Here is a 16,164-nt window from a genome sequence, read left to right as displayed (position 1 = left end):
CACCTGCTACTTAATATTTGTAAGTGCTTCCTGTTTAGGTTTAATGTCTATGAAATGAGCATCATGGCCAGAACAAAAGCTCACCTGTTTGTTTATCCAACAAGAGTCCACAGTTTTGCAGAAAATGTCTATCCAACCGGAGCACTTTTGTTAGCAAATGCTACCTTGTTGGGTGAATAGCCAGTGTGGCTGCGTGCCCCTCTCCCCTGGTCAGTTTCGGCCCGGGGACCCCATCTCCTGAGGCCCACTACAATTCAATGGGGGGGGGGGTCACGCAGCCCGCTCCCGGGCCGATCTCTGCCGTCGTGCAATGCAGCAAACATTTTTGCCACAATGTGCAACAACGTGGGCCAGGTCCGGGGGCATGTAAACAAATAAGGGGGCACATAGGGCCCCTTCCTGGGCTTATTCATGCCTCGGGGACCGCCACCTCCCTGGGAAAAAATGCCATACTTATAGTAGGGTATAGTAGGGTAGGTATAGAAGGAATCTGGAAGAAGGAGGAGGAAAAAGAAGTCAGAGAAGGGGGAGGAGAAGGAAGGAAAGAGTTGGAGGAGAAGGGAGATAGAGGAGGATGAGGAAGGAAAAAAAGAGGAGCAAAAAGGGAGGAGGAGAAAGGAAGAAGGGGAAGTATCAAGAATGAAAGAAAAAGGAGAAAGAAGAGGAGGAGAAGGTAGGAAGAAGGATGGGGTGAAGGAAGAAGGAGGAGGAAGCAAGAAGGAGCATGATGAATGAAAAAGTGCAAAGAAGGAGAAGGAGGAAGGAAGGAATGAAGAAAGATGAGGAGAAGGAGGAGGAGTGGAAGGAGGAGGAAGGGAATGAAGAGAGGAGGACAAGGAAGGGAAATAAGGGAAGAAGGGAAAGAGGAGGAGGAAAGGGGAGGAGGTAGGAGAAAAAGAGGAAGTGGAAGGAAAAATGGTAAATAAGAAAGAGCTAAATGAAGACGGCAAAGCAGAGAGATGAAGAAAAATGGATGATGGGAAGAAGAAAAAGAACTTTCAGAAAATGTCATGCTTTGCCAAGAGGTTGGTCCATCCAGTCCATCTGTGGTGACTCGTCTTTGATTACTCAAAGGTACTCACATAAATGGTGTGTCCCGGTGATCCAGGGATACTGGAGCCAGGTCTTGAATAAATACTTTCACATGATGTCCGTGTCGGCTGTAAGATAACAGGATTTAGTTACAATGGGACCTGTGTTCAGTTTACCCAAAGAACTTAGTAGTCTCTAACATAAGCATTGTTTGTGAACCATAAACGGTGACCAAAATACTTTATGTAATCTAAGCCCTGGAGTCACTGTTTGAAATGTGTTCTTCAGTCTTAGACATATGCATATGTACATATCTTTTACAAAGTTGTTACCATAATGTTTTAAGCTCTGTATCTTAAAGAGGTTTTAACCAATTTGAAGTATAACAGTAATTAGTATCCAATACATTTTAAAGACAGTTTTTTGTAGTTTGGAGGAAATGGGTCAGAATAGGCATTTCCACGTATTGAACTTGAGACTATGGGAGAAAGTGGAGTATAAAAGGAATTATTGCCTGACCTTGAGACAAGTGCTTTTCCCTCTCTCATCAGTACTCTGAGAACACTCATCCACTGTGTTAGTAATATCAGGTAATACAGAACAGATCAATAAGTAATACATGGTGCTGCTTTAAGAAATGACACAAGATCTTCGGATATGAGCAGTCCATTGTTATGATGCGTGCCTTTCAATGTTGTTAGGTTGGAAATGTATATTTCTGTTTCTATTACACATATTTGTGCCTGGAGAGCAACATGTATGTTGAAGGCCATTAGCCCAAGGGTCATCTGAACCAGCGCTCTTACAGAGTGTTGTGAGCTTATAGGTATGGCAAAATCTCGTCTGAGAGTTATATACACTCTCTGGATCGTAAGAGTCAGGCCCTCTGTGGTGTCCAACAAAGCCTCTATGAAATTTGAAACTGCAGAGTTTGATGAGGGCATAAAGAAAACTTATTCAATCATAAAGAACTCTGGGGGTTATTCTAACTTTGGAGGAGTGTTAATCCGTCCCAAAAGTGACGGTAAAGTGACGGATATACCACCAGCCGTATTACGAGTCCATTATATCCTATGGAACTCGTAATACGGCTGGTGGTATATCCGTCACTTTACTGTCACTTTTGGGACGGATTAACACTCCTCCAAAGTTAGAGTAACCCCCTCTGTGTCATGAAAGTTGTTGAAAAGGTGATATGGGTTGTAATAGACCAACTGCAGTGTCTGAGACCTTAAAGTCCAGACATTCAGATAGTGTAAGGAATAAGGCCCATAGTTATACTTTTTGACGCAAATTAGCGCTTCGGCAGATTTGCGTCAAAATGTTTACCGCTGGCTAACGCCATTCCAACGCGCCAGCCGGGCGCCTTATTTATGGAATGACATTAGCCGGCAATGCGGCCTGGTTAGCGTCAAAATAAATTACTTTAACCGGGCAGTGGAGGCATAGGGAAGAATGGGAGTTGTGCGTCAAAGAATGGTGCAAGTCAGGTTAGAGTCAAAAATATTGACTCTAACCTGACTTGCGCAATTTTTTGACGCACAACCCCCATGGAAATGACTCCTGTCTTAGCAGAGACAGGAGTCATGCCCCCCTGCCCAATGGCCATGCCCAGGGGACTTCTGTCCCCTGAGCATGGGCACTGGGCACAGTGGCATGTAAGGGGGCCAATGTTAGGCCCCCTTATGCCACTTAAAATAAATTTAAAAAAATACTTACCTGCACTCACCATAGATGGGTCCCCCCCATCCATGGGTGTCCTCCAGGGGTGGGCTAGGGTGGTAGGGGGTGTCCCTGGGTGCAGGGAAGAGCACCTGTGGAGTGCTTCCATGATGGTCTCCCACCATAGAAAAGAGCCCACAGGTCCCTTAACACCTGCCTGACCCAGGCGTTAATTTTTGACGTACATCAGGATGTACGTCATTTCCCGGCTCCGCCGCCCAGCCGTGCGCCATTTTTCCCCGGTTGGATAAATATGGCACACGGGTGTTTAAGTTATTTTTTGAGGGGAACGCCTACCTTGCATGTCATTAACGCACGGCGGTTTCACGCATCCAGAAAATGACGCACACTGAGATATTTTGACGTTAGCGGGGTCTAGCGTCAAAGTATAAATATGGTCTTAGTTTTGTGCCGACTTTGCATTAAAAAAAAAAGAGTGACGCAAATCTTGCACAGAGTATAAATATGGGCCTAAGGTCGATAATGATGTAGGCAGACAGTTGTTCCATGCTTTTTGTAGAAAACACTTAGAGCAGCATTAAGGCTAAGTGTTAAGTTTCTGTACTGCCAGGTAATTGCAAGGATGACATTTGGCCTGAGAGTGACATGGGCTCTGTTCTGTATGGAATTGAGATAAAGAGACTGGGTGTAGTGCTTACAATGAGTCAGTGGTTGCCAGGGGGCAACCAGCTCTCTTGTGTGGGGAACAACACTTATTTTCCCTTATCAGACATTTCCGGAGAGCCACAAAGTAATAACACACAAACGGGAAGAAGGAAGAAGAGAAAGACTACAAATCCGTCACAAAGGGAGAAAGCAGGAATCTGCAAGAGTGATATAAAGGGACAGGGAGTGTTTGGTAGTGGATTAAAGAGGCATGCTGTGGATTCAGCACTACGCAGCCTTGGTATTCGGCACACTGACATTTATTAGCACTGGCGGTGGGCTTCTGCCCAGCACTTTGTGCACCAGCACTCATTATTTTACAAATTAAGCACTGACTGGTTGTAACGTGGTAGGTTTCATATTTTACATTTCAACTTGGAAGACAGCACACAAGAGGTTTGAACCATTTTTAGCATAATTGAGGATCTGCCGCATTTGCTACATAAACCATCATCTGTTGCATAATCAGCAGATTTTACAAAAAATGTATTCTAGTTCAAAAGTTATTGAAATAGCAGCGACACATGTTGCAGTGCAGTCCAATGGTCCTTTGTAAAGTTAACTTCTCACCTTTCTGTTGCTTATTGCTATGTTTAGGTGTTACACTGAGGTGCAGCCTATCCCCACACAGTATTAACAAATGGAAAAATGACAAAATAATGAAGTAATACTATCAGACAATGTGCTGCATTTCACTGCATTATTTGCCTTTTATTGCCTCATAATTTAGCTAACCCTGCCACATCATTTGGGCCTCTCCTGCCACATAATTCTAGTGGCCCTGCGTCAAGTCCTATTTATCTTGAACCTATGTTTTGAGAAAGCTTTCTCTGCTGCTGCCACCACCATGTTACCTGTACATGTTTTTGTACTAATAACTTTATGGTAGTGGCACTGACTAAAGAAGTTTTCACTGTGCAAAAGGCAAACCTAAAACCACTGTGTGTATAAATAAATAAATATATGTATATATATTTAGCAGTCTGTTATTGGCAGACCTATCAGTTCCGATACATAACATGTACTTGGAGTGGGTTTTTGCTGGCCCCTTGTCCATGATGGCGTAGTTGTCTCAAAGTTCTGCCTCTGATTCGAAGGCTATCCACCCTATTCTTGTTTATCCTACCCAGGAGCATTTTGGTCTTAATCTTCTGATTGGATGAAGTGTATCCTTCCTGGATACTTGAAGGGACTCATTTTTTTATATTACATTTTTTTAGTTCACATTTAGCACCCCAAGGAAGTGCCTGTGTTTTATACCACTCCTATCCTACTAGCCCACTCTTTTGATCCCTCCACCCTGCTTTATGATGCCACCTACTTCCCATCCCTTATCCCACCTTCTCCCTATCCCTTATCCCACCCTCTCCCTATGATGAAATATATATATATTAATCTGTATGTATGTGTGTATAGATATATATATGTGTGTGTATATATATATATATATATATATATATATATATATATATATATATAAATTTACAAGAGCCTTGCAGCTGTTGCAGCTTCACTACATTTGTAACGTTTATCTCATACAAAGGGTAAAAGGACTTTATAGATGGGTGAAAATGTGAGTTAATACCTACTGTTTTAACTAAACAAAGCCACTTAAATTCACCAGTTGTAGTTATTATAAGTAACTAGAACTCGTGCCATAAAGTAACAATTTCTTCCCGTCCCATGCAGTGTTATCATAAATTATGTAGTTTCAGATGTTGCAGTCATTTTATCAATGACGTGATAGAATGTAATGATTGATGTAATATGCGCGTAATTAGCAGTGGCAAAACAGTTGAACCTCCCTGGAGACTGGGGTCCATGGTGAATTTTGAGGATGAATGGGCCTCACATCCCTTTAATTTACATTTTCTCCCAAAACAAATTGTACTGCACCAAACCCGGCCCCTCACCCCCAGGCTCTGGCCCACCCAGTGGGGGTGGCTGTGGGAGGGAGTTTTTTTTTTTTTTTGCATGGGATCCTGTGCTTTTTTTCTTTTTCTAATTTATTTTACTCCACTGCACATTCACAGCGATTAAAAAAAAAATAACATTTTTTCCAGGACAAGGCCTGTGCCAGAAGCCCTTCCTGCCTGTCCTGTGAATCCTCAGCAGTGTGAAATGTACCAAGCTTTTGAGCTCTTAATATCTCAAACTACTGAACAGATTTACACTAAATCATTGGGAGCGAGACAGCTTATGGGAAAAGGATCCTTTCAACCAATCAGATGGCTCTATTTTTTAAATTGCACTCCCACAGGACTCTTGCTAACCCAATTGTGTAGATATACAGATATTTTTAAACTCTAATTTCTCAAACTACTGAACCAAATCACAGAAAGCACCTTTTCTGGACTAGGATCTAGCTCTCGGACAACTTTGGTGTACTTTTGTTCAGTGGCTTTGCCTGTAGTTGCATCTAGGGTTACCATGTAAAAAAGCATGGGAAAACGTGTTTTGGGGCTTCCCTTTTCTCTGACCCCTCTTGACTGATAACCCCAAAACTTTCCAGGAAGCAGCTGAGGTAGATGAGACTTTTTTCAGAACGTTTCACGAAGATTTGCCAAATTACGCCAAATTTGTTAGCAAATTAAAAAATCCTTTTCCTATGGAAACGTGTTTCTATATATAACAACTACGTAGCGACTGGCACTGGGTTTTTTATAGGGACATAGGCCCAGTCGAAGGCCCCTTGCTGAAACGCGTCATCCACAGTTGTTTCTTTGATTGTACCCTTAATAGGTTTTCACCTATCATTCACATGAAATAAATGTGTTTTTTAGCATTACAAACGGGGCGGTCTCCTGCATCGCTATCCATGCCGTCGTAGCCACTAGAAAGGGGAAGCTGCAACATGAAACAGGATATATATATATTTTTTATTTTTTTATGTTTTTTATTTACTGATCTAAAATGGTTTTCCGCAATGTTAGACTGGTAAATTGTAAATGGCCACCTATGGCCCGCACTATCTGTGCGCCATCAAGGACCATCTTAATAGAAACCATATTTAAAAATTGCTAGATGTATCAAAGCCTATGATTTGGGAGGTAGGGGGTTTGAGGAACTAATGACTTCAAGAGAAAACTTCAGTAATGGTCTTTGGAACCGCTGTGGTTAAGTGGCATATGTTCTGTAGCGAAAACAAGATAATTTTCTCGAGGTTGCTCAAAGTATTAATACCTTTCTAGTTTTACAGTCTGTTAAAAACATCGTTGTTGAAACGTTTGGTATGGTGGTAAATATGCAACAAGCATCTGTTTGCCTGCTCTTTTAGGCCTCACTTTTGAGCCTGCTGTAGCCACACCAGGCTAATATTTTCCCAATATAAGAATCATCTTAAAAATAGAGAGGGACTTTTGGTCTATGGACTTCATTCATTAGTCTGTTAAATTGATGATCATATTTTACTTTTGACCACTAGAGCTTATCCATCGGGCAGTTGGCCAGCACACATTACCTGTCAGGTACCTTCAGTTTCAGTGATTGCCTGTGCACATTGTTTATATCCGCCCAAAGCGACCTACTTCCTATTCGTGAACAAATCTGATTGGGTGTGTTTTTTTTATTAACTTTAATCATTGTCTAGTTATTTTGCAGGTATATCAGGTACCCAATTATGTGGGGGTTGACTATCTTTTTTTTAACGTTGATGTTATACAATATTTAAGAGAAATTATGCATTGCGTCTGCCTGTAGTTTAGTGGTCGCTTAGGTGGTGAAATATTCATGTCTCCACAAATTTAAAACGCATTGCACATCTGAAACGCTGGTTATTTAACAGCCATCAGTAGTAAAATTACCACACCAGTGAATGTTTTTTTTAAATGTAATGTAATTTAATTTATTGTAAGCACGTGGCAGGCATGTTTTTGTTTTCATTTTCAGGCATATGCTTGCATTTAAAAAGGCCCGTTGCACCAGCTTTAAAGGCAGATCTTTTGGCCTTTCCAATATTTGTCTCTTGAAATTAATCATGTTCTGGTCACATTTAATTGTACAACTAAAATATCAATGCAGAATAGTGTGCCCTTTATGAATTCCTCTGTCAATATGGGCAAGGATGATTAAGAAAATGTCGACTCGCTACAAGATTATGGGCTTGCTGAATTGAGCCAGAGTCGCCCTTTCGTTCGAGCAGCTCTGTGGAAATGTGAGTTCCTAAGCAGCAGAGTATTACAATATAGGTATGTATTGGAAGATCTGGACTGATCTGGTGATGGATAATTCATATAGTGCGCTTAGAAGTACCATAAATAGGCACGCCATTTGAAATTTAAAATGGTCATATGGAGGTCAGCTCTTGGGTGTACTCATGCAAGTAAGCGTCTGCCAAAATATTTTGTTTTTCTTTCGAGGAGGGTTTTTGTTGTATTTATTATTATTCTTGTATATTAACCTCCCTCCTTTACAAATACCCGTTACTTTTTGTTTTTCAACTACTATTTGTATATGTTGCTACTGTCGTTCACCCCTCACCCCTGTTTATTTTATACATCTGTACTCAAGCGGTGCTTTCCCAATCTTCCTCCTAGTGAACAAAAAACTGGAATGGTACTGTTTCACTATCACAAATATAGAAAGAAGCCACTTGCCAAAGTAAGTGCTGTCAAAAATTATTTGTCTTTGGATCATCTACGAGTTCGAAACATAACCTTATTCCATCAAAATCTTTCTTGAAGAGGTAGAGGCAATGCCCTGCCCTCCTGTGACCGGTTATCCTTTGACATTGTCGTGCCAATAGGTGTAAGACTGGGTGGCAAAGGATCCTGGAAAGGTGCCAAGAAAGTAGTCTTCAACACCAACTATTTTGGCGGTTAATGTCCTCAAGGAGGATTTTTATGGCAATTTCCCCAAAATGTTTGAGTCCTATTTGCAGCCTATTAGAGAGCCAACTTGACACGATAGAGAGCCAGCTAGCCATAGTTACCAGTGTTAACTCTCACAATGAGCAACTCGACTCTGTATGTTCCACTTGTGGGTCTGTATAACAGGGGAATGCCTGTGATTCTTCAGCCTGTGGCCCACCCGCAGTCTCCATTTTAGCGGGAGGGTCCACTTCCCAGGCTAATAAAGCCATGCACCATCTCAATTTAATCATCCCTTCCAAACCACACAATCTCCCCAACTTAATCATCCTACTTCACAGTAAGAGCTCAGCAGTTACACATAGGGACACTGGCTCAGTGCCAGTTTCTAACAAGTGTACACTGAACTTGCCTCCTGCATCGTGCCCTTATGTGTTGATTTTGACAGACGTGCCCCTACTGCATGCCAATCAGGAAGAGTCATGGAGGAGCCTTCGTAACAAGGCTACAAGTTGGTTAAGTACGTATTTGTACTTTAACCCTGTGAATAGTAAAAATATTCTAATGGTATGGAGAGTAGGGTGGATTGGGCCCTCACAAATAAATATAGATGGGGATTGTGACCCAATTTCTAACATGTCCCTACTTGTTGGCTGCGCTAGGGCTCAAAATCCACAGCTAGGCACATTGCAAAGAAAGGGCAGTTTTCAATGGAAAAATGTGCTGTGTCCATGTTGCGTTTTGGCACCTTTTGTGTTGCAGCCACTGGCCCTACCCACACAGGTGGGGTGCCATTTTTATTGAGAGACATTGGGGAATGGTAGGTGGTAGGACATGAGTTGCTCCCTGCAGATTCCAGAACTTTCCATCACAGAAATGTGAGGAAAATGTTTTTTTTTCAGTCAAAGTTTGAGGTTTGCAAAGGGCTTGTAGGTATGAAAACCTGATGAAAGACTTGCAAGTCACCCCACTTTGGATTCCCCCAGGTGTCTAGTTTTCGAAAGTGTCCCGTTTTGCTCGGTTTCATTAGGCAGAGCTAGGGCCCAAACTCTACATCTAGGAACATTGCAACAGAAGGGCCAGTTTTCAATGAAAAAATGTGATGTGTTCATGTTGCATTTTGGTGCCTTTCCGGTCGTGGCCCATAGTCCTACCCATATAAGTGAGGTACCATTTTTATTGGGAGACATAGGTAACAAGAATAGTAGAACAAGTGTTATTACTAATTGTATTTCTCTACACTTGTGCTTTCCAAGTGCAAGTCAATGTGTAAGAAAGAAGACATTGGGAGAAATGCCCTCTAAATCACATGCTTGTATGCCTACCCACAAATTTAGAGATGTCCAAGTAACCATTGCTTCTACACTCCATATCTTATGTCAATTTCGGAAATGTATAGATTTTCTTGATAACTATTTTTCATTCTATATATTTTACCATATGTATTGCTCTATAGCTGGTACACAATGAAAACCCATTGCAAGGTGTAGCTCAGTTATTGGCTCTTGGTACCTCGAGTTCTTACGAAACCCACAAACCTTACATATCCCCACAACCAGAACGGTCTATCAGATGCAATGGTGTATTGCTTTTGTAAATCGGCCATTATGACGAAGAGATACAAATGAAAACGCTGTCACAAATGGACCTTTTTTCCTACTAATTTGTAATATTTTTTTATTTCAACACTGGGGGCCTCATTTACAAGGACTGACGCATTACTGCATTGTGGCAGCGATATGTCAAAAAAGTTATGCCACTGCAAAAAAGTTTATGGTGCCATGGATGCGTTATATTTACAATACGGCGCTCCATGTCAGGGGGTCCCAGTTTGTGTCAGAAATACTGAAGCATCTGAGGGAAGGGTGGCGCTAGACATCTACTAAAAAACTGACGCATTGCTGAAGTTGGCGCTAGAACCCATGCAACTTCAGCAACGCATCAAAACTTGAGGCGATGCGTCAGTTCAGATTGACGTATGGAGCCTAATGTGTGAAGACCAATGTAAAAGACTTTAAAATGAAATGGTGGAATATCACCAACTACACTTTTACATTGGTTCTGGATGTAAGAGGTAATGTATGCAGCATGGATATGAGTCACTTTATAGTGGGCATAGCCTAGGTATGTGTGTGCAGGGACCTGAGTATGTGTGACATAGTGAGTGACAGTGCAATGTAAGTGAATATAAGTATATTTTGGAATGTGAAGTGGAAATACATGTGTTACCTACCTTGTGTGTATTTACTTGTTGTCCTTTGGAGTACGCAGACCTAAACTTGGGGATCCATTCCCCCTTGTGAAGTGACAATCCTTGCCTGTCCCTTGCAAAAAGTACACAATTTCACATTGCCTTGCTGTTGAGGATAAAGGTATCATAGGTCCCAGGTTGGTCAAGGGGTCCTACAATAAGAGTGCCACTAATGTAGACCTACTGCAACCAGTGGGAGGTGCAAAACAGACATCTTCCAGGGTGTCAAGTGACTTTAAATGGCCTGTTTTAAAGCCACTGCACCAGTCCCTATGCCTGAGTTTTCGTGGCATAGGAATTGTGGTGCATTGCAGGCTATGCGTGATGTATCTTGAAGACGCGTCAAAAGAGGAAAATGTTATAAATACTACCCGTCAATTGTAAGTGACTGTTTCCAACGGAACGCCCACTCTGCATTCATTGAAATATACATGACGCAGCCGTATCCCACCCAGGTTTTTTTTTTTAACACAGGGCCAGGAAAAGTGACACATTGGCCAAATGCATCACTTTTTAAATATGGAACTAGCACAGCACTGCCTCTCACAAAAATATTACGCAATGGCAGCACACGCTCCTTGTAAATAAGCCTCTTAGGGCCAGATTTATAGGAAATTGGTGCATCGGGGTGCTGCACCAAAATCATCAGCACCACCCTGCATCAGTTTTGAAACGCAAGGCTGATATTTACAAGAATACGGTGCAGCCCTGTGTTTCCCTCTGCACTGGCGCTAAATTAAGCTGCCTGCGCCAATGTAGGCATCCTTGCACCATAGTGCAAGTGTGTCAGCGTTGAGGGGAGTGATTCTTTATGTGCAAGAAAGTGTCCCTTCCTGCACATAAACAATCTACAATGGCGATTTGGCACTTGTCATCCATGACATTTTGCTACTTCTATGCGTGCTGCAGAATGCAGCACACAAGGAAAACACAAAAAAGGAGGAGGAATAAAAGTATTCCTCCTCGTTTTGCCATGCAAATGCCACCCCTGGGGTGGCATTCATGTTTGGCGCTGCCACAGATTTACGATTTCTTGTGAATCTGGGGCAACGTCAAAAGCAATGGGTGTTGCGATGGAACGCCCAATGCAACACCCATTGCATGACCCTCTGATGCAGAAAAGTGCATCGGAGGGGTTCCTGTTGACAAGAAGGCATAAAGCCACAAAAAGTGGCGTTACATCTCTTTGTAGATATGGAGCATCAAAAAAACTACTTTCTTCTCATATTATACTACTTTTCTTCTCATATTATTATACCCATTATAATATTCCTTGCACATATATTCCCTTACTATGTATTTACATATCTATTTATTTATTACTCTAGTCCTACTGCACTAGAGAAAAAATAAATGAAAATAAATAAAATTAAATCTAAAAATAACATTCAAAAGATAAATAAATTATATATATATATATATATATATATATATATATATATATATATATATATATATATATATATATATATATATATAAATAAGATTAAATAAATAAAAAATAATAATGCTACTCTCTCATAAGCTTTACTCTATCTCCCCATCACCCTATGTCTCTATCAATCGATCCCCCATCCCCACTCTGACTCATCCCAAACCCATTCTACTACTTTCATCTCCAAAATAGCCCTGCCTAAGCTCTTCCCTCCCCTACTACTCCTGGCTCACCCTACACCTCAGTTTACTACTATGATCTCCCAAACAACCCTACCAAGTTCTCCCTCATTTATTTCAGCTTGGACTCATCCAAAACCCATTCTGCTACTATGATCTCCCTAACCCCTTTCTACAGATTCTTCCCTCCTCAATCTCTCCTTTACTCACCCCAAGCCTCATCTTATCACTATAAACTCCCAATTAGCACTTCTGGATTCTTCCCTCCTCTATCCCTCCATTGCTCTAGTCAATCTAACAAACTCACACATCCTATACGCAAATTAACTCATAATAATACTAATACTGTACTCATATTTCCCTATACTAATCCACCACTAATGCCTCTTTGGTTCTGGAGTAGCGCGCTACTCGTTGAAAAGCGCTTCAACGTCTCGTCAGGATAGTATACGCTATATAAACACAAATACAATTACAATTCACAGCCACAAAAGGTGTGTATTGGTTTAATCTCACCAGAAAAATGGAGTAAGTGTATTGGGTGCCACTGATGGTACTCCATTATAAACCTGTGACATTTCCTATAGCTTCCTCAAACAGGGATGTGAATAAAAGCATCCATTTTATAAACTGAGCATAATTTATGAGTGGATGCTGAGATTTTGAAAACCAACTCAGATTTGTTCCACATGAAGTGGTGGATAAGCCTGAAAAAGATTCACAACTGGACATAATCACCATGTTTCTTGGTGTGGAACAGAAACCATCTCCCCACCCCCTTTCAAATCTATGTCTTGTGGAAGGTTTTGCTCTTGAGCACTATCACGCATGGGTCATGCTTAGAAATTACATATTTGCTAACAAATAAAATGTGCCAGTCAAATTCAGTCATCAAGGTGTATTGAAAGACCTGTGTACCATGATCACGGTCTTCCAATGAGTTAAAACATTACTTTGTTATTGTGAGGAAGACATTTCCTCTAATCATCTAGAATGCTGCTCAGGCATCAAGCTCAAGCACAAGGTCTGAGTCAGACCATATCTTGGCACAGACTAAATGCTTTTAGTATTTGTGCTCATCACATTTATACAGAGTACCTAAAGGACCTGATTCCTCCGTAGTCTGACTATAACAATCCCGAGCCCTGAGAAAGTCCTAAACAGATATAGAACATAGGGTTAAACACGTGTTGGCAGAACTTTCTAACATTCCAGCCTAACGATCCTGTCAGAAGAAAACAAATAAATAATGTATCTTATTACAAGCACCTTCTGCTATGTTTAAAAAAATCTAATTTGATGCATGCTAATATACTGATAAATTATGTGGAGTACATACCTATACTCATATTCTGCATGCCCTAGTTGAGTCTGAAGGGCACGTTTGCTGGCATGTCCACTAGGGCACAAAAAACCATGGGAGTCTTGCCCTTTATATAAGGATCTATGAATCTGTCAGTGGACTTCTAAATACAAATCTTCAGGAATTCTAGCATCATATTTTATTTGTCCTTATCATACATGAGAATAGGGCACTTTCACCTCAACCCCATTACTGTACAGCCCCCCTATTACAGTCAACACCATTAATGAATTGTGGAATTGTGAGGTATGTGCATCTAGAGGAGACATTAACTTGTTGCCAAGCTTCTGAAACTCTTGCCCATGATACTCTCTTTACAGAGTTGAGTTACAGAATTTGGGACTCCAGCACCTTGGAAGTCTCCAGTAATAGGAATATGTGGGGCGTTATCCTTATTCCTCCTTATCAAACCTAAATATCTCATTGTGTTATGGTCTCTAATGTGGGAATGGCATTAAGGCTCACTTAAAGCTATGTGCAGTCAGAGTTCTGTGATGTCACTGCAGTCAGAGTTCTGTGATGTTACGCTTACCATCTTTGACATCTGAGGCCCTGGCATTTTACTGCAGCCCTCTGTAATACATTCAACTTTTGAGAGATGGAAACAAAGTCATAGAATGTCCATAAGGAAAGAAAGGTCTTCAGTTCCTGTGCCTATGTAGGAGACCTAAGAATCAATGTAAGAGAGTCTAGCTCTACTCTAAAATGTGGAAACACAATTAAACGCAGAAAAGGTGCATGAGGAATTAGAGAGACAGTGCAAGTCCAGGCGTTTCTGTTTAGAGTAGCCAAACAAAGTTGAAAAACATCAAATTTGAAACCGCTGCACAGCTTTATTAAAGTGGAGATGCCTCGTGTTGAGAAATTAATCTGAGATGCCTGAATCTCCAGGTTCAGGTGAGAGAATATAATTGATTACCAATAAACATTGACCATCAAACACATACATAGCAGGCTGGATGGGTCAACTGCGTTTGGTGGTATTGCGTCCTCAAGTGCCCTTCTCTGATGGAACTGCTCCTCTAGATAGTTAGGGATGTCAGTGTTGACAGAGAAGTCAGGTCCCAGGGCCCCAAACAAAGATGCTCTTTGGAACGGTCCACAGTTGGAGTCAGTTCAGAGAGCTTAAATGCTACTTAAGCCCTTTCTGTAACCATGTTTGTAAGAGAGCAAAGAGAGAAGAGTTGTGCCTAGGGATAGTTGTTTGAATATTCTTCAAGAATGAGGTAAGCACCTGGCCAGTCTAACTACCCATTTCCTCATTACCAGAGGAGGGGAAGAATAATCCTGCCAAGTCTGTTTTGAGCCAAACAAATAAATTCAAGTGTTCCACTTCAAACAGGAGGCTTTAGCTTGAATGGTTGGACACCCAATTCCAGGACACTTGCCTGAACTTAGATTTACCTCTATATCTGTGAGACAACCATTATTAGCAATAGTGCCCTGGACAGTACGAAGGGAAACTTCAAAGCTTATGTCAAGACAGCACAGGAAAGCCTGGATGCTACAAAAATAACCTCATGGTCTAATGTCCTTCCTGCACAATGTTCAGATGTTTCCTGACAGCAGAGCAAATGCTGTGACCTCCGTCTTCACAATAAATATGGTATATTTTCTTTGGTTGCAAGTTTGTCAACTGAACGGGGAGGAATTTCCCGAAGACCCTGTTGCCTGGATCACATTAAATAAGGCAAAATCTCTTTTTTTCAGGTTTGGGTGCATACATTTTTTTGTGATTATTTAGAGTGGTTAGTAATAAGGAGTAGTGTAGTTTATGATTAACTGTGAAGAAATATAGATCGGCCTATTTTTAGCAGAAGCATTGTAAAGTACAATGGGAGCTGCAGTTGTTACAAAAGAAAAGGCTTCTTCGTGACAGATGAGTTGAAAACCGAAGGCCCAGATGAACAGCATGCGGTGTGCTCTGACTAAAAACAACACGACTGCAAGTCTTGTTAAGAGTATGAGAGATATTGCAACACCTCCAATGGTGCTTCAGACAACTACTTCGTCTCACCGTACTCTACAGCTGGTCCTGAATCTCCTCCAACATCCACCAATTAATGTATTTTAAACAGCAGCGTTCGTGAAGCCCTCCCATCCCAGAAGATAAATGTGTTTCTGAACAGTTTAAAGATTTTTTTCTAGAATACCTAGTAATCTATCTGTCCCAGAAACCCAATCTCAGACAAAGAAGTCAATTTTTTTTAGTTGGGTTTAGTTGTGTGTAGTGCCTCAAATTTGGTGTTACTAAGGAATATGTTTTAATAACAACTTCTTCCTGCTCGTTCCTATGGGAGGAAGAGTAGCCATAATAGCGATTGTATTCAGAAGGTCAAAGCTTTAAACATGGGCTGGCTTCTTGATAACATTGTGTGATGCTGGGCAACTTGTTTCATCTCCCTGTTTGAACAGTGAAGGTACAACTTCATTGCTTGATCCTAAGATGTGGTTATATTATGTTATAAAGGATCACTTGTTCGCTTACTGTGCAGTTAGTGTATTTTTTATCTTTTGGGTCACCAATATATGGCATTACATTTAAGTCTATTTAAATTGTGTTAATTAGTGTCTCTGTCTTAAATGATTGTAAAGATGTGCTGCATCACAGAGAAATTTTCCACAATACTGCCCAGGTCAAGAAATTGAACAAATGGTTGAAAAGTGGGAGCGATGCACAGTAAGTACAATATGACTGCATTCATAAA

General features: G+C 41.1%; 1 protein-coding gene across 26 annotated transcripts in view; it reads right to left on the bottom strand.

Annotated features, from left to right (window-relative positions):
* Positions 1 to 16,164, bottom strand: part of ABLIM1 (actin binding LIM protein 1) — a 786,962-nt gene that overhangs the window by 115,044 nt on the left and 655,754 nt on the right. For all 26 annotated transcript variants that reach the window (XM_069239295.1, XM_069239292.1, XM_069239305.1 and 23 more), the window contains one exon: positions 1,083 to 1,160. In XM_069239295.1, the coding sequence (XP_069095396.1) occupies positions 1,083 to 1,160 (78 nt within the window). The remainder of the gene's footprint in view (positions 1 to 1,082; positions 1,161 to 16,164) is intronic.

Source organism: Pleurodeles waltl, chromosome 6 (genome assembly GCF_031143425.1).
Source record: "Pleurodeles waltl isolate 20211129_DDA chromosome 6, aPleWal1.hap1.20221129, whole genome shotgun sequence".
NCBI classification, from domain to species: Eukaryota; Metazoa; Chordata; class Amphibia; order Caudata; family Salamandridae; genus Pleurodeles; species Pleurodeles waltl.
Note: the sequence above shows the minus strand (reverse complement) of the source record. Positions and strands in the feature narration are given on the sequence as shown.